Source organism: Mustelus asterias, chromosome 17 (genome assembly GCF_964213995.1).
Source record: "Mustelus asterias chromosome 17, sMusAst1.hap1.1, whole genome shotgun sequence".
In the NCBI taxonomy this organism is placed as follows: domain Eukaryota; kingdom Metazoa; phylum Chordata; class Chondrichthyes; order Carcharhiniformes; family Triakidae; genus Mustelus; species Mustelus asterias.
In genome coordinates, this window is record NC_135817.1 from 16,802,937 (window position 1) to 16,828,401 (window position 25,465).

The window sequence follows — 25,465 nt, forward strand, 5'->3', positions numbered from 1 at the left end:
GTTACTATTGACTAGAAACTGAAGCCATATAAATACTATGGTTACCAGACCAGGTCAAAGACTAAGAATCCTATGGCAAGTAACTCACTTCCTGACTCCCCAAAGCCTGTCCATCATCTACAAGACACAAGTCAGGAGTATGATGGAATACTCTCCACTTGCCTGGATGAGTGTAGCTCCAACAACATTCAAGAAGCTCGACACCATCCAGGACAAAGCAGCCCACTTGATTGGCATCCTTTTCACAAACATTCAATCCCTCGACTACCTCTAAATAGTGGCAGCCGTGTGTACCATCTATAAGATGCACTGTGAGAACTCTCAAAAGTTCCTTAGACAGCACCTTCCAAACCCACGACCACTACATCTAGAAGGACAAGAGCAGCAGATACCTTAGAGCACTACCACTGGAGGTTCCCCTCCAAGCCACTCACCATCCTGACTTGGAAATATATCGTCGTTGCTTCACTGTCGCTGGGTCAAAATACTGGAATTGCCTCCTGAACAGCACTGTGGGTGCACCTTCGTCACATAGACTGCAGTGATTCAAGAAGGCAGCTCACCATCACCTTCTCAAGAGCAAGCAGGGTGGCATGGTAGCACAGCGGTTAGCACTGCTGCTTCACAGCTCCAGGGACCTGGGTTCGATTCCCGGCTCAGGGTCACTGTGTGGAGTTTGCACATTCTCCTCGTGTCTGCGTGGATTTCCTCCGGGTGCTCCGGTTTCCTCCCACAGTCCAAAGATATGTGGGTTAGGTTGATTGGTCATGCTAAAATTGCCCCTTAGTGTCCTGAGATGAGTAGGTTAGAGGGATTAGCGGGTAAAATATGTAGGGATATGGGGGTAGGGCCTGGGTGGGATTGTGGTTGGTGCAGACTCGATGGGCTGAATGGCCTCTTTCTGCACTGTAGGGTTCTATGAATCTATGAAAGTAGCGATGAGCAATAATTGTTGGCCTAGCCAGTGAAGCCCATATCCCATAAATGAATTTTCAAAAAGCCCTCCAGACTCAAGTTGAGTTCAACAGTTTCAGAATGTTATCTCTCTCCCCATTTTGTTTCCATTTCTTTGCTGGTTTTGGTTCGAGTCTCCTGGTGTTTTATTCTCTTATTTGCTTTCAGATGACAGCTCCTCATAATTTTCTGCCATTTACACCTCCTCTAGACACTTCTGTTTATGAACATATGAATTAGGAGTAGTTTACTTGGCCCATTGGGTCTGCTCCGCCATTCAGTTTGATCATGGCTAATCTGACTGCAACCTCCTGCTTACCCCAGATTACCAGTTACTAGTGGTGTACCGCAAGGATCTGTTTTGGGGCCACTGCTGTTTGTCATTTTTATAAATGACCTGGATGAGGGCGTAAAAGGACGGGTTAGTAAATTTGCGGATGACACTTAAGTCGGTGGAGTTGTGGACAGTGCGGAAGGTTGTTGCAGGTTACAGAGGGACATAGATAAGCTGCAGTGCTGAGCTGAGAGGTGGCAAATGGAATTCAATGCGGAAAAGTGTGCGGTGATTCACTTTGGAAGGAGTAACAGGATTACAGAGTACTGGGCTAATGGTAAGATACCTGGTAGTGTGGATGAACAGAGAGATCTCGCTGTCTATGTGCATAGATCCCTGAAAGTTGGCACCCAGGTTGATAGGGTTGTTAAGAAGGCGTATGGAGTGTTAGCTTTTATTGGTAGAGGGATTGAGTTTCGGAGCCAGGAGGTCATGTTGCAGCTGTACAAAACTGTGGTGCAGCCGCACTTGAAGTATTGCGTACAGTTCTGGTCGCCGCATTATAGGAAGGATGTGGAAGCATTGGAAAGGGTGCAGAGGAGATTTACCAGGATGTTGCCTGGTATGGTGGGAAGGTCTTATGAGGAAAGGCTGAGCAACTTGAGGTTGTTTTCGTTAGAAGAAGGTTAAGAGGTGACTTAATAGAGGCGTACAAGATGATCAGAGGATTAGATAGGGTGGATGTTAAGAGCCTTTTTCCTCGGATGGTGATGGCTAGCACGAGGGGACATAGCTTTAAATTGAGGGGTGATAGATATAGGACAGATGTCAGAGGTAGGTTCTTCACTCAGAGAGTAGTAAGGGCATGGAATGCCCTGCCTGCAGCAGTAGTGGACTCGCCAACATTAAGAGCATTTAAATGGTCATTGGATAAACATATGGATGATATTGGAATAGTGTAGGTTAGATGGGCTTTAGATTGGTTTCACTGGTCGGCGCAACATCGAGGGCCGAAGGGCCTGTACTGTGCTGTAATGTTCTATGTACCACCTCCCCCCCCCACCCCCACCCCCATCCCCATCCCCCCTCCCTCACCATTTTTTAAAATCATGAATCGAACTAGCTTTGCCTTGAAAACATTCAGACTCTGGTTCCACTGCCTTTTGAGGAACGGAGTTCCAAAGACACTCTACTCTGAGAGAAAAATATCTTCTCATCTGTCTTAAATGGGTGACCCATTATTTTTAAACAGTGACCCCCTGGTTCTAGATATTCCTACAAGAGGGAACATCCTCTCCGCATTCACCTTGTCAAGTGTCCTCTCAGGATCTTACATGTTTCAATCAAGGCACTTCTTACTCTTCTCCAGTCTAGCAGGGACAAGCCTAGCCTGTCCTATCTTTCCTCGTAAGACAGCCTGTGCTTTCCTGGTGTTAATTTGGTGAATCTTCTCTGAACTATGTCTAATGTATTTACATCCATCCTTAAATAGGAAGATCAATACCGAACACGGTACTCCAGATGTGTACCATGTACAACTGAAGCATAACCTCCCTACTTTTGTGTTTAATTCCCCTCACAATAAGTGGTAACATTCTATTAGCTTTCCTAATTATTTGCTGTACCTGCATACTAACCTTTGGTGGTTCATGTACTAGGATGTCTGGCCCTCTGGATCTCAGAGCTCTGCAATCTCTCACCCTTTAGAAAATATGCTTCTTAATGGACAAGTTCACATTTTCCCAAATTATACCCCATTTGCCAGATCATTGCCAACTCACTTAACCAATCTATTGTCATCTATCTATCCCTTGCAGTCTTCTAATGTCCCCTTCACAGCTTACTTTCCTACCTATCTTTGTATCTTCAGTAAATTTAGCAACCATATCTTCTGTCCCTTCATCCAAATCATTTATATAAATTGTGAAATATTAAAGCCCCAGCACTGATCCCTTTGGCATACCATTTATTACATACTGCTAACCAGAGAAAGACCCATTTATGACAACTTTCTGTTTCCTGTTAATTAGCCAAACTTCTATCCATGCCATTACATTACCCACTACATCATGAGCTTTTATTTTATACAACCTTTTATGTGGCACCTGACCAAATGCCTCTGGAAATCTAAGTACAGTACATCAACCAGTTCCCCTTTATCCACAACACGTGATTTCTTCAAAGAGCTCCAATAAATTGGTCAAACATGATTTCCTTTTCACAAAACCATGTTGACTCCTGATTGCCTTAAGTTTGTTTTCTAAGTCCCTACTATAACATCATTAATAGGGGTGGCATGGTGGCACAGTGGTTAGCACTGCTGCCTCACAGCGCCAGGGACCCAGGTTCGATCCCTGGCTTGGGTCACTGTGCGGAGTCTGCAGTTCTCCCCGTGTCTGCATGGGTTTCCTCCGGGTGCTCCGGTTTCCTCCCACAGTGTGAAATTCTCCCTCAGTGTACACGAACAGGCGCTGGTGTGGCGACTAGGGGATTTTCACAGTAACTTCATTGCAGTGTTAATGTAAGCCTACTTGTGACAACAAATAAATCAACTTTTAGACTTTAAAACATTAATAATAGCTTTGAAAATTTTCGTTAATCTAACTAGCCTGTAGTTTCCAACCTTCTGTCTCCTTTTTGTGAATAAATTTTCCAATTTAATGGAACCTTCCCCTAATCAAAACCAATGCATCAACTATTGCACTAGCCATTCTTCCAATTGGAAGGGAGGCAGAAACTCAAGAAAATTACAATCACCAGGGAAGTAGTACTGAGAAAATTGTTGGAACTGCAGGCTTACAACTCCCTGGGTCCCCTTGGACTTCACTCCAAGGTCTTACCCTCGAGTGGCTTGTTTGGCCATTTAATTGCCACATTATTGTGGGTCTGGAGTCACATGTAGGCCAGACCCATGTTACGACAGCAGATTTTCCTCTCTAAAGTGCATTAATAAACCAGATAGGTTTTACGACAGTGATTTCATGGTCATCATTTAATTACAGATTTTTATTGAATTCAAATTTCACCATCTGCCATGGTGGGATTCGAACCTGGGTCCCCAGAGCATTACCCTGGTCTCTGCATTATTAGTCCAAAGTAGATAAAGGAGAACCTGTAGATGTAGTGTATTTAGATTTCCGATAGGCATTTGACAAGGTGCCATATAAGTGGCTGGTGCATGAAGTAAAAATCCGTGGAATTGGAGGAAGTGTGTTAGCATGGATGGAAAACTGGCTATCACATAGAAAACAGAGAGTAGGTCCTTTTCAGGGTGGAAGGGTGTAACTAGTGGAGTACTGCAGGGGTCAGTTCTTGGCCTGCAACTGTTCAGTATTTACATTAATGACCTGGAGGAAGGAATTGAATGTAAGGTTCCAAAATATTTCAACGGTACTAAGATAGGTGGAAGGATGAGGATATTGTGATTCTGCAACGGGGTCTAGATAGATTGAGTGACTGGGTGAAAGCCTGACAAATGGAGTTTAATGTGGGGAAGTATGAGGTCATACACTTTGGCAGGAAGAATCAAAAGGCAGATTATTATCTAAATGGAGAGAGCATGTAGGTGAGGGATGTAGTGCATGAATCATAAGAAACTAGCAAGAAGCTCCAACAAGTAGTTAAGGCAAACGGCATTTTGGCCTTTATTGACAAAGGGGTTGGAGTTTAAAAATAGGGAGGTTTTTTGCAATTGTATAGGGTGTTGGTGAGGCCTCACCTGGAATACAGTGTAGTGTTTTGGTCCCCTTACCTTAAAAAGGATATAGTAACATTGGAGGCTGTCCAAAGAAGTTTCACCAGACTAATTCACCAGACTAACCAGTCCAAAGATGTGCGGGTTAGGTTGATTGGCCATGCTAAAATTGCCCCTTAGTGTCCTGAGATGCATAGGTTAGAGGGATTAGCGGGTAAATATGTGAGGATACGGGTAAGGGCCTGGGTGGGATTGTGGTCGGTGCAGACTCGATGGGCCGGGTGGCCTCTTTCTGCACTGTAGGGTTTCTATAATTCCTGGGATGTCTACTGTCTATTAATCAATAGCATTTTAACTTAATTTGCCACAATTTAACTGAAATTAGCTCCTGTAATAAATGGTGAATTATGTCAAGTGTTGGCTTCTTAGTTAATTTACCCCCCAACCTCTTTTTCCTTCTTTCCAGTTACACTCATCTGTAACACGGATTCAGGTGCCAATGTTGGGCTTCAACTACTCATTTGCCCACATGTGTATTCTAAAGGATAATAAGATGTGCGCCCTGGATGATATTGTGTATGTGCTGGAGGAACTGAGGGCTGCATGGGCTATGAACAGCACAGGGATTGTCATCAATTACCCAAATACCTACCTTAAAGATGGCCAGGAGGTGTTTATTGGGCACCAGCTCGGAGGTGTTACTCTACAGAACAAGAATCGAGTGAAATCTGCTCGAGCGATGCAGATCACCTACTACCTGCAAACCCGCAACTCCTTAAATGATTTGGTGGCAGAGAAATGGGAGTCGACTTTCTGCGAGACCATTGAGAATTTCCAAAAATCTCACAAGGAGCTGAAGCTCTATCCGTTTACATCTTCATCACTGAAGGAGGATTTTCAGAAGAGCAGCCAGGTTTCGGAATGGTACCTGGTGACCAGTCTGCTAGTGGTTTGGGTACTGGCTATGCTGTGCTGTTCCATGCAAGACTGTGTTCGCAGCAAGCCCTGGCTTGGACTCCTGGGTTTAGTGACAATGGCTCTGGCTACCCTCACATCAGCAGGGATCATCAACTTAATGGGAGGGAAATACAACTCTACCTTCCTGGGAATTCCTTTCATTATTTTAGGTAATTATAGAACTCTAATTGCCCTCTGTGTTTGAACTATTACGTTGGTGTGACTACTGTTTGGAACTGGTTAACAACTGCTGTATAACTGTATAATGCAGACTTGTTTACATCTGAAATGCATATGTTGCAGTCAAAAAGCCTGCATATATATCTTACCAAATTATTCTCAACCAAGGTTTCTACAAATTTCTGCAGACATTCAGTGACTGGTGTACCAAGAGACCTAGGTCCCAATCTATCGCCATTTAAATAATACTTGCCATTCTGTTTTTCCAATCGAAGTGGATAACTTCACATTTATTCACGTTATATTGCATCTGCCATGTATTTGCCCATTCACTCAACTTGAAGCCTCTTAAAACTCTCCCCACCACTCATTCCCACCAGGTTTTGTGATAAATATTACATTTAGTTTCCTCATCCAAATCATTGTATGTTATGAATAGCTGGGGCTCAAGCACTGATCCCACTCGTCACTGAATGCTACTCCAAAAAAGACCCACTTATTCCTCTTCTATATTTCCTATTTGCTAACCAATTCTCAATCCATGCCAATATGTTACCTCCAATCCCATGTGCTTTAATTTTGCACACTAAGCTTTTGTGGGACTTTATCAAAGGCTTTCTGAAAATCCAAATATACCACATCCATTGATTCTCCCTTATCTATTCTGCTAATTACTTCAAATAACTCTAGTAGATTACTCAAACAGGACTCTCATAAATTCATGTTGACTTTGTCTAATCCTGTTGATATTTTCTAAGTGTTTGTTATCGCATCCTTTATAATAGACTCTAGCATTTTCCCTACTGTTGATGTTAGGCTAACCGGTCTGTAATTCCCTGTTTTCTTCTTCCCTCTTTTTAAAACAGTGGGATTACATTTGCCACTCTCCAATCTGCCAGAATTTTGGAAGAGGACAGCTAACATATTCACTATTTCTATGACACCATTCCCTTGGTCCTGGGATGTAGATATTAGGGCCCAGGCATTTTTTAACTTTCAGTCCCATTAATTTTTCCAGCACAATTTTTTATTATTACTAATTTCCTTCAATTCCTTCTTCTCACTCGACCGTTGGTTCCCTTTCATTTCTAGGAAGTTAAGTGTCTTTCGTTGTGAAGATAAAACTAAAGTAGTTGTTTAATTGCTATGCCATTTCCTTGTTCTCTATTATCAATTCTCCCATTTCAGACTGTAGGGGACCTGCATTTGTCTTCACTAAGCATTTTCCTTTTACATACTTATAGAAGTTTTTATAGTCCACTTGTATATTATTTGCAAGTTTACTCTCATACTCTCTTCCCCCCCCCCCCTTAATTAATCTCATGGTCCTCCTTTGCTGAATTCTGAACTGCTCCCAATCCTCAGGCTTGCTACTTTTTATAGCAACTTTACATTACTCCTCTTTTGACCTAATACTACTCTTATTTTAATTTGTTAGCTATGGTTGGGCATTTTTCCTATTGTATTTTTGCACCAAAAGAAATGTATAACTTGCAATGTATACATTCATTCTTTAAATATTAGCCATTACCTATCCACAATCATGTCTTTTAATGAAGTTTCCAAATCTATCATAGCCAACTCATGCCTTGTACCTTTGTAGTTTTCTTTGGACCCTAGCATCAGATTGAACTTCACCATTTTCCATCCTAATGAAGAATTCTAACCTTTTATGGTCACTCTTCCCTAAAGGACCCCACACAATGAGATTATTAATCAATCCCTTCTCATTGTATCATACCAAATCTCAGATAGCATGTTCCCTAGTTGGTTCCTCGACATACTGGTCTAAAAAAAAATCTTGTACACACTCCAGGAATTCATCCACCATAGTATTATTGCTAATTTGGTTTGCCCAACTTATATGTAGATTCAAGTCATCCATGATTACATCAGCACCCTTGCTACATGCATCTCTAATTTCTTGTCTAATGCCATCCTCTACCTCAGTACTACTGTTTGGAGGCCGAGGGACAACTCCCATTAATGTTTTTGTCCCTTGTTGCTTCTTAGTTCCATCCACACTGATTATACACCAGATTTTCTCAGACAATGTCCTCTCATTATTGCACTAATTACATCCTTAACTAACAAAAATACCGCACTTTCTCTATTTTACCCATTCTTCCTAAATATTGAGTACCCTTGGATATTCAGTTCTCAGCTTTGGCCACCCTGCAGCCATGACTCCATAATCACAATCATATCATATCCATATTTGCCTATTTGCTTTCCTTATTACAAATGCTCCATGCATTCAGATATAGTGCCTTTAGACTTGTCTTTTTAAAACTTTTGCACGCAGCTTTATGTACAATGGCCCTATTCACTGCTAGCCTTTGCTTCCTCTGCCTTCGAGTTTTGCTTTCTACTTTTCTGTCTTTCAGTTCTGTCTCTCCACTCAGTTTTCCATCCCCCTGTCACTCTAGTTTAAACCCTTTCCAACAGCATTAGCAAGGATATTGCTCCCAGTCACAGAGGTTTACAGCATGGAAATAGGTCCTTTGGCCCAACTTGTCCATGCCACCCAGTTTTTAACCACTAAGCTAGTCCTGCTGAAGTGCAACCTGTCCAGCTTATATAGGTCCCATCTTTTCCAGAATCAGTCCCAATGCCTTTGGAATCCAAATCCCACCCTCCTACAATAGCTCTTCAGCCATGGATTCATCTGGTCTATTCTCGTATTCCTGCTCGTGGCATTGGGAGTATTCCTGAGATTACTGCCTTTGAGGTCCTGCTTTTTAATTTATTTCCAAGCTCTCTCTATTCTGCTTTCAGGACCTCATCCCTCTACTTGCCTATGTTGTTGGTGTCCTTATGGACCACAGCTTCTGGCTGTTCACCTTCCCCCTTCAAATGTCCTGCAGCCACTCAGTGACATCCTTAACCCTGACACCAGGGAGTTAACATACCATCCTGCTGTTACATCTGCAGCCCCTTACAGTAGAATCCTCAATCAGTATTTCTCTCCCACTCTTTTTTCTCCCCTTGTCCCATGCAGCTGAGCCACTCATGGTGCTAGGGACTTGGCTCTTGTATTCCCCTGAGACACCATCTCCTCAGAGAATCCAGTTAGAGCCAGGTGACTCTGAAAACCTGTTTAAGCCAGTTACCTAATCAACTAGCTGCAGCTGCAAGCAGAACCTGTATGAACCCTGTTTTGATGCTGGGCTAAAACTCACCTCAACTTCGTGGAGTCCATGAGCCACGTCTATTTTGAATGTTATAGACTATACTCCCTTTTTAGTTACCTTAAAACCTTCTGTTGATGTTTTGTTTGCACTTTAGCCCCGCGCTCCTGATCTGCGGACACTCAGTGCGGAGGGGGATGAGGAAGGAGGGGGATCTCCTCGTGAACCTGCTCCTGGGCCTGGCAAAATTCAGCATAAACAAAGTCAGGGGCAGTCAGTGGGCGACCGAGGGGGTAATCCGATCTGACTGCCCCTCTATTGCGGCTATATTCGTGGCTGGGTGTCTCTGGAGAGGGAGCATGCGGTGTCCGAGGGCACCGATAATGCCTTCTGTGGCTGCTGGGCACCGCAGGGACTGGGGTGCATTATTGACCCCCTTAATCACATTTTGATTTGATGTTTTAAGTTTTCTTTCCACTTTGTCCTTTGTTTCGGGCAGTTCCCCTCCTTTGAGAGCTGCCCCTTTTAATTTGTCCTTTCGTTAATCTGATTTAGTTTATTTGGTTGACCAAAAAAAGAGGAGGCTAAAATTCACCTCCTTCGAACCCAAACAGCAAGTTTTATTTAATTGCTAAATTAAACAAAGACTAGAATTTAGATAGAAATTAACCTCTAATTTAAACCTTAAACTTTCTTAATTAAAATTAAGAGTAAGATAAACTAATATATGATTACAAAGTTCAAATATATTTATAAAGTAATTAGAAGATTCAGATAAGACCATAAGATATAGGAGCAAAATTAGGCCACTCATCCCATCGAGTCTGCTCTGCCATTCAATCATGGCTGATATTTTTCTCATCCCCATTCTCCTGCCTTTTCCCCATAACCCCTGATACCCTTATTAAGCAAGAACCTATCTATCTCTATCTTAAAGACACTCAATGACCTGGCCTCCACAGCCTTCTGCAGCAAAGAGTTCCACAGATTCACCACTCTCTGGCTGAAGAAATTCCTCCTCATCTCTGTTTTAAAGGATCGTCCCTTTAGCCTGAGGTTGTGCCCTCTGGTTCTAGTTTTACCCACTAGTGGAAACATCCTCTCCATGTCCACTCTATCAAGGCCTCACAGTATCCTGTAAGTTTCAATAAAATCCCCCTCATCCTTCTAAACTCCAGCGAGTACAGACCCGGAGTCCTCAACTGTTCCTCATATGACAAGCTCTTCATTCCAAGGATCATTCTTGTGAACCTCCTCTGGACCCTTTCCAAAGCCAGCACATCCTCCTTAGGTATGGAGCCCAAAACTGCTCACAATACTCCAAATGGGGTCTGACCAGAGCCTTATACAGCCTCAGAAGTACATCCCTGCTCTTGTATTCTAGCCCCCTCGACATGAATGCTAACATTACATTTGCCTTCCTAACTTCCTTCCTGAACCTGCCCATTAACCTTCAGAGAATCTTGCACAATGGCTCCCAAGTCCCTTTGTGTTTCTGATTTCCGAAGCACTCTCCCATTTAGAAAATAGTCTATGCCTCCATTCCTCTTTCCAAAGTGCATAACCGCACACTTTTCCACATTTTATTCCATCTGCCACTTCTTTGCCCACTCTCCTAACCTGTCCAAGTCCTTCTGCAGCCCCCCTGCTTCCTCAATACTACCTGTCCCTCTACATATCTTTATATCATCTGCAAATTTAGCAACAGTGCTTTCAGTTCCTTCTTCCAAATCGCTAACGTATATTGTGAAAAGTTGTGGTCCCAGCACTGACCCCTGAGGCACACCACTAGTCACCGGCTGCCATCCTGAAAAAGACCCATTTATCCCCACTCTCTGCCTTCTGCCAGTCAGCCAATCCTCTATCCATGCCAGGATCTTACCCTTAACACCATGGGCTCTTAACTTATTTAACAGTCTCCTATGCAATCCATTTAGGAAATAAAAGTAGGATATTCAAACAAATCACAACTAGCTTTTTATTGTTGCAATCAAAAGTGTTGTTTCCTACTGTCTTCATCTCAGCTTCAGAGGAAAATGTATTAAGTCTTGATTCTCTGATGGGCACACAAAGCTGACTGACTTATTTTCCTGAATTTCTAATTTAAAGAAAATCTGTTGCATTTGAATTACATTACTATTACCTGTTATATTACTATTACCTGTTATATTACTATTTCCTGTTATATTACTATTACCTGTTATATTACTATTGCCTGTTATATTTCTGAGCCTCTTGGTTTGAATGCAAACTCTTGAAAATCTAAACATGGTTTTCTTTGCAAGCCAGCTGCAATGTTATCTGTTTAGACGTGGTTCTCTGTCTGGAAAAGCCTCTCCCCAAGGCCTTTGTGTCTATGTATATATGTGTGAAATTAATGTTTTCTCTTTCTGCTTTTTCAGTTGTGCTCTTAGCTGAGCTAAATTTTTAACCCTTTCATCAAATGAGTCAAGTCCTTAACAGACTTACTGGACAGCTGTATTCTTACTGGTGTCAGCGTGGCCTAATGATAGCACACTCGTCTTTGAATCAGCAGGTTGTGGGCTCGAGCTCCACTCAGCGTTCTTAAGTCATAATATAGGCTGATTCAGCACTGCACTGAGGGATTGCTGCTGCCATAAGTGCTATCTTTCAGATTATGATATGAAACTCTCTCATTTGAATGTTAAAGATCCCGGAGACTTATTCAGAGAATCAAAGGGTATTGTCCTGGTTAACCAAAAACCCAATAACCAGCCGTACATCTCATTGCTGTATGTGGGACTGTATTGTGTGCAGAATGGCTACTAGGTTCACCAAAACAACACTGATGATGCTGCAAATAGTAATCCATTGGGGTGCCATCTTGATTTGAAAGATGAATCTGTCTAAAGATGTGTAGGTTAGGTCGATTAGCCATAGTTATAGGGCCTGGGTCGAATGGTCTTTGGAGAGTCGGTGCAGACTTGATGGGCCGAATGGCCTGTAGGCATTCTATGGATTGCTAGTTTAAGAAAAAAAAGTGACTTTGTGCAAATGAGCATATTGTAATGAACACTCCTCATTTCATCAGTAAAAACAGTCAAGAGCCCTGACAGTGAAGTTCTTAACATGGAGGTTCATGTCCTCTTGAGATTGGAAGGTTAAGGGTGGCCTGATTGAGGTGAGTGAGAAGATTAAATGAGTTAATGCAGTAGATGGAGAGAAACTTTTTCCTCTGATTGAGAGTCCAGAACTATAAGAACATAACCTTAAAATTAGAAATATACCATTTGGGTATGAAGCTAAACTTTTCCCTCAGATACGGGGTCAACGGACTTCATGGACAAAGACACTCAAACTCTCAAATTATTGTACAACAATTTCCTTTATTGTACCTTACCAAGTTACCACAAAAGTATCAAACTCCGCTAAAAAAAGGTATCAAAAATTTGTATTCAACCTTTGCCTTACTTTGTTATACACAAAGTATCTAACCTCTGATACATTTTGTTATACGCAAAGTACTCAAAAGGTATCAAAAGCTTCACAAAAATATTCTCATGATTTAGAGGACTTAGACACTACCCGTGGTGAGCCGAGATGATCAGACTGCCTCCCAATCGGTTTTGTTTCAATGTCTTTGAGTCCCGGACTCTGGTCTTGTTGCTTCTTATCGGTGGTTTGTCCTGGGTTACCCCTGCTGATGTTTCTGTTTCTCCTTATAGAGATCCTGCTGGCACTGATGTATCCTCAGTCACAAACTCACAGGACAGGCACTAATAAATAACTGTATTTTTGGTCATGAATTCTCAGGGAGTCATGTCTCTTTCAGGGGGTCATATTTCTCTCAGGAGCACAGCACACAGGAGTCTTTTTAAGGCACAGCAACAGTCACTGTCCAATCAGCTCCTGTGCCTGTTCTTCACTACACATCCTAGTCTTGGCTGATAAAGTGTTAGCCTTTTTTTAACCATCAGGTTTGTTGGTATCTTTATGGATACCTATCAGGCGACACTAGGAAGCATGTCTGCAAAGATAGAGTACGTTAAGATATTAGAACATAGAACAGTACAGCACAGAACAGGCCCTTCGGCCCACGATGTTGTGCCGAGCTTTATCTGAAACCAAGATCAAGCTATCCCACTCCCTATCATCCTGGTGTGCTCCATGTGCCTATCCAATAACCGCTTAAATGTTTCTAAAGTGTCTGACTCCACTATCACTGCAGGCAGTCCATTCCACACCCCAACCACTCTCTGCGTAAAGAACCTACCTCTGATATCTGTCCTGTATCTCCCACCACGAACCCTATAGTTATGCCCCCTTGTAATAGCTCCATCCACCCGAGGAAATAGTCTTTGAACGTTCACTCTATCTATCCCCTTCATCATTTTATACACCTCTATTAAGTCTCCCCTCAGCCTCCTCCGCTCCAGAGAGAACAGCCCTAGCTCCCTCAACCTTTCCTCATATGACCTACCCTCCAAACCAGGCAGCATCCTGGTAAATCTCCTCTGCACTCTTTCCAGCGCTTCCACATCCTTCTTATAGTGAGGTGACCAGAACTGCACACAATATTCCAAATGTGGTCTCACCAAGGTCCTGTACAGTTGCAGCATAACCCCACGGCTCTTAAACTCCAACCCCCTGTTAATAAAAGCTAACACGCTATAGGCCTTCTTCACAGCTCTATCCACTTGACTGGCAACCTTTAGAGATCTGTGGATATGGACCCCAAGATCTCTCTGTTCCTCCACAGTCTTCAGAACCCTACCTTTGACCCTGTAATCCACATTTAAATTTGTCCTACCAAAATGAATCACCTCACATTTATCAGGGTTAAACTCCATTTGCCATTTTTCAGCCCAGCTTTGCATCCTATCTATGTCTCTTTGCAGCCTACAACAGCCCTCCACCTCATCCACTACTCCACCAATCTTGGTGTCATCAGCAAATTTACTGATCCACCCTTCAGCCCCCTCCTCTAAGTCATTAATAAAAATCACAAAGAGCAGAGGACCAAGCACTGATCCCTGCGGCACACCGCTAGCAAACTGCCTCCAATCCGAAAATTTTCCATCGACCACCACCCTCTGTCTTCGGTCAGACAGCCAGTTACCTATCCAATCGGCCAACTTTCCCTCTATCCCACACCTCCTCACTTTCATCATAAGCCGACCATGGGGGACCTTATCAAACGCCTTACTAAAATCCATGTATATGACATCAACTGCCCTACCTTCATCAACACACTTAGTTACCTCCTCAAAAAATTCTATCAAATTTGTGAGGCACGACTTGCCCTTCACGAATCCGTGCTGACTATCTCGGATTAATCCGCATCTTTCTAAATGGTCGTAAATCCCATCCCTAAGGACCCTTTCCATCAATTTACCAACCACCGAAGTAAGACTAACCGGTCTATAATTACCAGGGTCATTTCTATTCCCTTTCTTAAACAGAGGAACAACATTCGCCATTCTCCAGTCCTCTGGCACCATCCCCGTGGACAGCGAGGACCCAAAGATCAACGCCAAAGGCTCTGCAATCTCATCCCTTGCCTCCCACAGAATCCTAGGATACATTTCATCAGGCCCAGGGGACTTATCGACCTTCAGTTTATTCAAAACTGCCAAGACATCCTCCCTCCGAACATCTATTTCCTCCAGCCTATTAGCCTGTAACACCTTCTCTTCCTGAAAAACATGGCCCCTCTCCTTGGTGAACACTGAAGAAAAGTATTCATTCATCACCTCGCCTATCTCTACTGACTCCATACACAAGTGCCCACTACTGTCCTTGACCGGCCCTAACCTCACCCTGGTCATTCTTTTATTCCTCACATCAGAGTAAAAAGCCTTGGGGTTTTCCTTGATCCGACCCGCCAAGGACTTCTCATGTCCCCTCCTAGCTCTCCTCAGCCCCTTTTTCAGCTCATTCCTTGCTAACTTGTAACCCTCAATCGAGCCATCTGAACCTTGTTTCCTCATCCCTACATAAGCTTCCCTCTTCCTTTTCACAAGACATTCCACCTCTTTTGTGAACCATGGTTCCCTCACTCGGCCATTTCCTCCCTGCCTGACAGGAACATACCTATGAAGGACATCCAGTATTTGTTCCTTGAAAAAGTTCCACTTTTCATTAGTTCCTTTCTCTGACAGTTTCTGTTCCCAACTTATGCCCCCTAATTCTTGCCTAATCGCATCATAATTACCCCTCCCCCAATTGTAAACCTTGCCCTGCCGTACGGCCCTATCCCTCTCCATTGCAATAACAAAAGACACCGAATTGTGGTCACTATCTCCAAATTGCTCTCCCACAACCAAATCCAACACTTGGCCCGGTTCATTTCCCGTTACCAAATCCAATGTGGCCTCACCTTTAGTCGGCCCATCCACATATTGTGTCAGGAAACCCTCCCGCACACACTGCACAAAAACTGCCCCATCCGAACTATTTGACCTACAAAGGTTCCAATCAATATTTGGAAAGTTAAAGTCCCCCATGACAACTACCCTGTGACCCCCACACATATCCATAATCTGCTTAGCAATTTCTTCCTCCACATCTCTATTACTATTTGGGGGCCTATAGTAAACTCCTAGCAACGTGACCGCTCCTTTCCTATTTCTAACTTCAGCCCATATTACCTCAGTGTGCAGATCCCCCACGAAGTGCTTTCCGCAGCCGTTAAACTATCCTTGATTAACAATGCCACTCCTCCACCTCTTTTACCAGCTTCCCTACACTTAGTGAAACATCTATACCCCGGAACGTCCAACAACCATTCCTGTCCTTGTTCTACCCACGTCTCCGTAATGGCCACAACATCGTAGTCCCAAGTACCAATCCACGCCCCAAGTTCATCTACCTTGTTCCGGATGCTCCTTGCATTGAAGTAGACACACTTCAACCCACCTTCCTGTCTACCAGTACCCACCCTTGACCCTGATACCTTCCCCAATACCTCACCACCCTCACTGACTTCTGGACTACAACTCCCTTTCCCACTCCCCTGACAAATTAGTTTAAACCCCCCTGAAGAGCCGTAACAAATTTCCCTCCGAGGATATTGGTGCCCCTCTGGTTCAGGTGCACCCCGTCCTGTTTGTACAGGTCCCACCTTCCCCAGAACGTGTTCCAATTATCCACGTATCTGAAACCCTCCCTCCTACACCATCCCTGCAACCACATATTTAACTGCACTCTCTCCCTGTTCCTCAACTCGCTATCACGTGGTACCGGCAACGTACCAGAGATGACCACATGTTTCGTCTTGGCTCTCAGCTTCCAGCCCAGCTCCAGAAATTCCTGCTTTAAATCCCCGTCCCTTCTCTTACCTATGTCATTGGTACCAATGTGCACCACGACTTGTGACTGTTTCAGATCAACTATGATCCAACTGAATGGTGGAGTACACTCGAGGGACTCCAATATTGGTTTCCGACATTCTGTTGAACATTTCTCTGTACCTGTTACCACAGACCATAGAACCCCACAAAACATTGGTGGAGGTGGTATACCACCAAACTGTAGTGGTAATGTTGGGAAAAGTATTTGACAGGAAATCAGAGATGCATGTGTTAAAGGAACATCTGTGATTGAAGGAGACTTTAATCTGTTTATAGATTGGGAGAGTCAAATTAGTCACAGTACAATAGAGGAGGAATTTCTGGAGTGCATATGGGATGGTTTTCTGGAGCAATATGTTGAGGAACCCATAAGGGAGCAGGCCATCTTGGGCTGGGTGTTGTGCAGTGAGAAAGGATTAGTTGGCAATCTAGTTGTGAGTGAACCCTTGGGGACGAGTGACCATAATTTGGGAGAATTCTTTGTCAAGGTGGATAATGATGTAGTTGATTCTGAGACCAGAGTTCTGAATCTCAATATAGGTTGCTATGATGGCATGAGGCATGAATTGCCCATGATGGACTGGGAAACATTACTGAAAGGAAGGACAACAGGCATTTAAAGAATGAATAGGTGAACTCCAAAATTATTTTATTCCTGTTTGGTGCAAGAGTGGTAAGGCAATTGTGGCCAAACCATGGCTTACAAAGGGAAAGTATCAAGGAAGAAGCATACAAATTGGCAAGAAAAAGCAATAGGCCTGAGGATTGGGAGCAGTTCAAAATTCAGCAAGGGAGGACCAAGGGATTGATTAAGAAGGGAAAAATAGAGTATGAAAGTAAACTAGTGGGGAACATTAAAAACTGACTAACAGTTTCTATAGATATGTAAAGAGAAAAAGATTGTAGGCTCCTTATAGTCAGAAACGGGTGAATTCATAACAGGGAATAAAAAAATGGCTGAGGAATTATATTTGTACTTTGCTTCAATCTTCACAAAGGGAGACATGAATAATGTGCCAGAAGTGTTGAGAGAAACATGTTTTAGTGAGGAGCTGAAGGAAATCAACATTAGTAGAGAAATGGTTTTGGGGAAATTGATGGGATTGAAGGTGGATAAATCCCCAGGTTTTAATAATCTTCATCCCAGAGTACTTAAAGAAGTGGCCCTGGAAATAGTAGATCCATTGGTGGTTTTTTCCAAAATTCTTTGCACTCTGGGATAGTTCCTACAGATTGGAAGGTAGCTAATGTAAGCCCACTATTCAAAAAGGGAGGTAGAGAGAAAACAGGGAACTATAGACCAGTGAGCCTAACATCGGTCAGTACTGGGGAAGTAGCTAGAGTCTATTATCAAGGATTTCATAACTCAGCATTTGGAAGGCAATGGCATAATCAGACAAAGTTAGCATGGATTTACAAAAGGGAAATCAAGCTTGACGAATTTATTGGATTTTTTTGAGGATGTAACTAGTAGAGTTGACCGAGGAGAACCAATGGATGTGGTTTACTTAGACTTTCAAGAGGCTTTTGACAAGGTCTCACATAACAGATTACTATGTAAAGTTAAAGCACATGGGATTGCAGGTAATGTCTTGAGATGGATAAAAAGCTGGTTTGCAGATAGGAAGCAAAGAGTTGGCATAAATGGGTCTTTTTCTGATTGGCAGTCAGTGACTAGTGGGGTTCTGCAGGGATCTGTGCTAGGACCCCAACTGTTCACATTATATATTAATGATTTGGAAGAGGGAACTGAATGTATTATCTCCAAATTTGCAAATGATACAAAGTTGGGTAGGACGGTGAGCTGTGAGAAGGATGCAGAGATGCTTTGGCGTGATTTGGATAGGCTGTGTGTGTGGGCATCTGCATGGCAGATGCAGTATAAGGTGGATAAATGTGAGGTTATCCACTTTGGTAGCAATAATAGGAAGACAGATTATTACTTGAATGGGTGTAAATTAAGAGAGGAGCATACTCAACGAGACTTTGGAGTCCTCATGCATCAGTCGCTAAAATTAAGCACGCGGCAGATACAGCAGTCAGTAAAGAAGGCAAATGGTATGTTGCCCTTCATAGCGAGAGGATTTGAGTATAGGGATAGGGATGTTTTGCTGCAATTTTATAGTGGTTGGTAAGGCCACATCTGGAGTATTGTATGCAGTTTTGGTGTCCTTATCTGAGGAAGGATGTCTTGCTATAGAGGGAGCACAGCGAAGGTTTACCAGGCTGATTCCTGGAATGCAGGTCTGTCATATGAGCAGAGACTAAGTTGGTTAGGGTTATATTCACTGGAGTTTTGATGAGTGAGAGGGGACCTCATAGAAACTTATAAAATTCTAACAAGGTTAGACAGGGTAGATTCAGAAAGAATGTTCCCAATGGTGGGGGAGTCCAGAACTAGGGGGTCATAGTTTGAGGATAAGTGGTAAACCTGTTAGAACTGAGGTGAGGAGAAATCTCTTCACCCAGAGGGTGGTGAATCTGTGGAATTCAAAACCACAGAATGTAGTTGAGGCCAAAACATTGTGTGATTTCATGAAGAAATTAGATATAGCCCTTGGGGCTAGAGAGATCAAAGGATATGGCAGGAAGGGGAATCAGGATATTGAATTCGATGATCAGCCAAGGACCTATTTCTGCTTCTAGTTTCTATGTTTCTAAATCACCAGGGCCAGATGGATTGAAGCCAGGGATGAAATAGGAGATTCTCTGATGATCATTTTCCAATCCTCGCTAGATACTGGCGAGGTACCAGAGGATTGGATGTTGCGAACATTGTACCATTATTTAAAAAGGGTGTGAAGGATAGGCCAGAAAATTATAGGCCGGTCAGTCTGACTTTGGTAATGGGCAAATTATTGGATCTAATTCCAAGATACAGGATAAACTGTCACTTAGAAACACAGATTGATCAGGGATAGTCAGCATGGTTTACTTAGGTCTGTCTTATTAATGTAATAGAAATCTTTGAGGAATGTTGTAGGTAAAAAACCTCTGACACTATTAGTGGTTCAAAATGCAGTGTTTATTTTCACAATTGTGGGAGAAGTGAGGTTCCTAACAGTGGACCCCCAGCCTTCTCATCGAACACAAGTAAGAACAGAGTTTATATATGTCCCGGGCCCCGCCCCCATTACATTGCAAAACCTGAGATGGCTGTCATTGTTCATGGTGAGATTCTTGTTGTTTTAGCAGTATCTTCCTCTGCGTAGTTTGTCCGATCTCCAAGGCCACGATTGTTCGTCATTTATATTCTTGAAACAACATCACAGGTTTTGCACAAACAAGTTAACTAATCTACATACAGGTTTGTATAATACTTTATATCAGGATAAGATGAATAACGTATGATGAATATATATATATGAATCTATGGTTATACAAAGACAGAAGGCATACATGTCAACTCCATCGTGTTAAACAAAGGTACATAAAAATGGAGACTGTTTAGCTTATTTCGAGCTGGGTTAATCGCATTTCTTGATAACAAATGGAGACAGAGGAATAGCTGTTCCTTTTATCTGGCACAGACATGAAAAACACCGAACTCTGACAAAAACATGGACTCTGCAGTGTTCTCAACAAAATCACAGAGTTTGGGTCTTAATGCTTAAGTGTGACAAAGTTCATTAACCCATTCCCGACTGCAAGGAAGTAACAAGGAGGATTGATGAGGGTAGTGCAGTGGATCTACATGGATTTCAGTGAGGCATTTGACAAGGTCCCACATGGCAGACTGGTAAGAAAAGTTTAATCCTGTGGGATACAAGGGGAAGGTGGCAGGTTGAATCCAGAATTGGCTTAGCAACAGAAAACAAAGATTAATGGTCGATGGATGTTCTTGTGAATGGAAAACAGTTTCCAATGGTGTTCTACAGGGCTCAGTGTTGGGGCCCTTGCTGTTTGTTGAATATATAAATGATTTGTGCATAAATATGGGAGGCATTATTGGGAAATTTGCAGATGACACAAAAATTGGCCGTGTAGTTGAGAGTGAAGAGGATAGCTGTTGACTCCAGAACGATATCAATGGTTTGGTTGAGTGGGCAGATAATTGACAAGTGGAATCAATCTGGAAAAGTGTGAGGTAATACATTTGGGGAGGACAAATAAAGCAAGGGAAACTCAATAAATGGGAAGATATTGACAGGGGTAAAGGAAGCGAGAGACCTTGGAGAGCATATCTACAGGTCCTTGAAGGTGACAGGGCAAAAGGTGGTTCAGAAAGCATATAGAATGCTTTCTTTTACTGGGCAAGGTATTGAATACAAAAGCAGGATATTACGCTGGGACTGTAAAAAACACTGGTTAGGAAATAGCTGAAGTTTTGTGTACAGTTCTGGTCACCACATTACTGAATTGCTGAGGAGAAAGTGCAGAGGAAATGTACAAGAATGTTGCCAGGGCTTGAAAATTGCAGCTATGAGGAGAGATCGGATAGGCTAGGGTTGCTTTGCTTAGAACAGAGGGGGTGACCTAAATTGAGGTGTACAAAATTATGAGGGGTCTAGACAGGCTAGATAAGAAAGATTTGTTTTCCCTAACTGAGGGGTCAGTTACTAGGGTGCACAGATTTAGGGCAGTTGGTAGAAAGATTAGAGTGGATATGAATCTTTTTCACCTCGAGGGTGGTGGACATCTGGAATTTGCTGCCACAATTGGTGGTTAAGGTTGAAATGTTCAACTCATTTAAAAGGTACCTGGATCTACATTTGAAGAACTGGAACCTGCAAGGCTTCGGACCAGGTGCTGTAAAGTGGGATTAAAATAAATAGCTAGTTTCTTTTCTCTTTTTATTGGCTGGTGCAGACACAATGGGCTAAATGGCCTCTTTCTGTGTTGTAACTTTGAAAGTTGGACTACAGAATACTCTTAAGATACGACTAGAAGCAGAAGTCCTCAGGACTGTGAAGGTTTGGTGGGTGCCAGTAAACAAGAGGGTAAACTAATAAGAGAGGCAAAACAAAAAGAGATTGATAGATGGAAGGAATTTGGAGTTTATTCTGAAGCACCGGATAGGGGACGGCCAGCCTCGTTTAGATGGATTTGTATTGAAAATGTCCTTGCAGATGGAACTTAAGGCTAAAGTGAGGCTAGTTGCTCAGGATTTTGAGGAGTGACGAGGTGATATAGATATTAGTGTGGACTCTTCTACAGTGGGAAAAATAATCCTGAAAATCTTTTAATTTTTTCAGCCACATATTTGTGGGAGTGTTGCTCAATTGACATAAAAGCTGAATAATTTCAGAGAAAAGTGTTCTTGAAACTACCTAAAGATTCAAGCCTGGATGATTTTTTTGAGGATGTGGTATTTTTCATTGAGATCTGTTTAGCTGAAAGTAGGCTGCATTCAACAAAAAACAGATCCCGCAATGTTTCATGGATATCAAAAAGGGAACATTTCAGGCCTATTCATGATGCATGTTGATGATTTCTTATGGAATGGTACTGTGGAATTTGACAAATGTGTTATTAATATGATAAAAGTGGAATTTAAGAATGGAAGTTTCAGGGACTTTTAAAAATACAGGTTTAGACATTAGGCAGAATAGGCCCAGAATAACTTTGAATCAGTGTTCTGCCTTTCCTGGTTAATTGTGTTAGGTCACCACAGGAGGACGACATTACACCTAAAGAAGAAACAGTGCAGTTGTGAAGTTTGATTGGTCAATAGAATTAATTATGCATTTACACAAAGCTGAATGCTAGTCTCGATGTATTGGAACTAGGAAGCATCCTAAATTTGAGAATATTTTAAAGACAAATTAAACATTTAAAAATTAAATATGGAGACATGTTTCCGTGGCAGGGTGACCCACAGAATATGAAATTGGTTATCTTTGTAATCTTCTCATGCCAATCTTCCTGATGGGTATTCAAGTGTAGTGGGTTTTGTAATATTTTTGGCAGGTGAAAATGGGAAATGTGGTCCTTTAGTCTGGGAAGCAAAGAAATTAAGAAGGGTTGTTAAAAGTACTTCAGCTGCAGAAACACTGGCTCTTGTGGAAACATTGGATATGGGATTCTTTTATCAAATATTTTAGGGAAAGTTCTGTACAAGAGATGTAAGGAAAAAGGTTGGATGTTACATGGGTAATCATCCCTTGTTGGATCATGTAAACGCTACAAAACATGAGAGTGAAAAAAGATTAAGACCGTACTAGTGTGAAACAAATGTTAGAAAAAAAAGGAAATTTCCAATATCAACAGCATAGATCAATTATCTAATTGTTTCACAAAAATAAGTGCTTGTACAATTATTGGGGGTCACAGAAGAGAGCTTATAAAACTTTACAGCAAATATGGAAAATCATTTTTTTCTTTCTTTGATTTGCTGTGAAATACTGTTTGTGAATATTATTTGTTAAGTTTTATTTTAAAAGAAAATAAGGTATTTGTTAACTGTATAAATGAAGGTTTGGTGTAAACAGGTGGGGGGATTATTTATTGGATAGTTACTTGTTCAGATGTAAAGAAATGCTTATTGACACTGCTGTTAAATTGTCGTAGAGTTAGGATCTATACATTTATAATGTCTCACTTTGAATAAATCCGCAACTGAGTAAAGATTGATTATGGGCCCTTTCACCAACTGGTTATGAAAGGTTTAACAGTCGGTTGAGTGTGAGATCTCTGTCTGTTGAAGTTGGAGATCTCTTTCTGGGTGTGAGATCTCTGTCAGAGTTTGAAATATCTCGCTGGGTGTGAGATTGGAATTGGAGATCTCTACCTGTTGAAATTGGAGATCTCTATCTGTTTGGGTTGGAGATCTCTATCCGTTTGAGCATGAGATCTCTCTCTCTCTTTGGGTGTGAAATCTCTATCTGTTGGAGTTTGAGATCGCTATCTGTAGGGGTTATGTTTTGTGATCTGCAGTGTTTTGAATTCTTTATGGGGATTTGAGCTCTCTATCTCGTTTTGTTTGGCTCTATCAGAAAAGGTTTCATTTCTCTCTATGCTAAAGTTTAAACTCTGTGATGTGTAGTGGTTTGAATACTCTGTAGGGTTCGCCATCTTCAACTCTCGGGCTTTGAACTCTATCTCCAGGGATTTATGTTCTCTATTCTGCTGGTTGTTGAGACCTGTGTGTATATGGGTTTGTGATCTCAGGTGACTAGTGGTGTTTCGCAGGGATCCACACTGGGACCTCTGCTGTTTGTGATATATATACATAAATGACTTGGATGAAAACGTAGATGGGTGGGTTAGTAAGTTTGCAGATGACACAAAGATAAGTGTTGTGGATAGTGTAGAAGTTTGTCAAAGTATACAGCGGGATATAGATCAGTTGCAGATATAAGTAAAGAAATGGCAGATGGAGTTTAATCTGGGTAAGTGTGAGGTGCTGCACTTAGGGAGATAAAATGTTAAGGGTAAGTATACAGTTAAATGGTAGGACCCTGAACAGCATTGATGTACAGTGGGATCTTGGGGTTGCAGTCCATAGCTCCCTGAAAGTGGCCACACAAATAGATAGGATGGTAAAGAAGGCAATTGGCATGCTTGCCTTTATTGGTCAGGGCACTGAGTACTAGGGTGGGATTTTCCAGCTGCGATCCCCCAAAACCGGAAAATCCCACTCAAGGTCAACGGACCTTTGCATGGTCCACTCCTCACCTACTATGATTCCTGTGGCAGATGGGATGGGAAAATTCCCCTCCCCCAAGAGTCAGGATGTCATGTTGCAGCTTTATAAAACTTTGTTTAGGCTGCACTTCAGAGTATTGCATTCAATTCTGGCCACCACATGACAGGAAGGATGTGGAGGCTTTGGAGAGGGTGCAGAAGAGGTTTACCAGGATGCTGCCTGGATTAGAGAGTATGAGCTATAAGGAGAGGCTGGACAAACTAGGGTTGTTTTCTCTGGAGCAGCGGAGGCTAAGGGGAGACCTGATCAAAGTCTTTTTGAATTATGAGAGGCGTAGATAGAGTTGACAGTCAGAACTTTTTCTCAGAGTGCAATGTCTAATACTAGGGGGCATGTACTTAAGGTGGGAGGGGGAAAGTTCAAAGGAGATGTGAGGGGCAAGTTTTTTACACAGAAAATGGTAGGTGGCTGGAATGCGTTGCCAGGAATGGTGGAAGCAGATAAGATAGGGGTGTTTAAGGGGCTTTTAGATTAGCACATTAATATGCAAAGAATAGAGGGATACAGACAAAGGGCAAACAGAAGGCAATAGTTTAATTTGGTGTCATGTTCGGTACAACATTGAGGGCTGAAGGGCAAGTATACAGGGTAAGTTCCTGTGTGTATTGTTCTATATTCCAAGGGGAATTCATGCTTGATTAATCTACTGGGACTATTTAAGAATGTAACTAGTAGAGTTGACCAAGGAGAACCGGTGGATGTGGTTTATTTAGACTTTCAGAAGGCTTTCAACAAGGTCTCACATATCAGACTACTATGTAAAGTTAAAGCAGGGACTGCGGGTAGTGTCTTGAAAGCTGATTAGCAGATAGGAAGCAAAGAGATGGCATAACTGGGTCTTTTTCCAATTACAGTAAGAGTTTTAACAACACCAGGTTAAAGTCCAACAGGTTTATTGGTAGCAAATGCCATTAGCTTTCGGAGCGCTGCTCCTTCATCAGATGGAGTGGAAATCTGCTCTCAAACAGAACACAGAGACACAAAATCAAGTTACAGAATACTGATTCTACAGCCAACCAGGTCTTAAAGATACAGACAATGTGAGTGGAGGGAGCATTAAGCACATGTTAAAGAGATGTGTATTGTCTCCAGACAGGACAGCCAGTGAGATTCTGCAAGTCCAGGAGGCAAGCTGGGGCCCCCACAGCTATCTTTAAGACCTGGTTGGCTGTAGAGATTCGCATTCTAATCAGTATTCTGTAACTTGATTTTGTGTCTCTGTGCCCTGTTTGAGAGCACATTTCCACTCCTTCTGACGAAGGGGCAGTGCTCCGAAAGCTAATGGCATTTGCTACCAAATAAACCTGTTGGACT

The 25,465-nt window shown here is 42.3% G+C and overlaps 1 protein-coding gene across 5 annotated transcripts in view; it reads left to right on the top strand.

The window, feature by feature from the left end:
• ptchd1 (patched domain containing 1) overlaps positions 1–25,465 on the top strand; it is a 103,226-nt gene that overhangs the window by 48,804 nt on the left and 28,957 nt on the right. For all 5 annotated transcript variants that reach the window (XM_078232326.1, XM_078232327.1, XM_078232330.1 and 2 more), the window contains exon 2: positions 5,389–6,049. In XM_078232326.1, the coding sequence (XP_078088452.1) occupies positions 5,389–6,049 (661 nt within the window). The remainder of the gene's footprint in view (positions 1–5,388; positions 6,050–25,465) is intronic.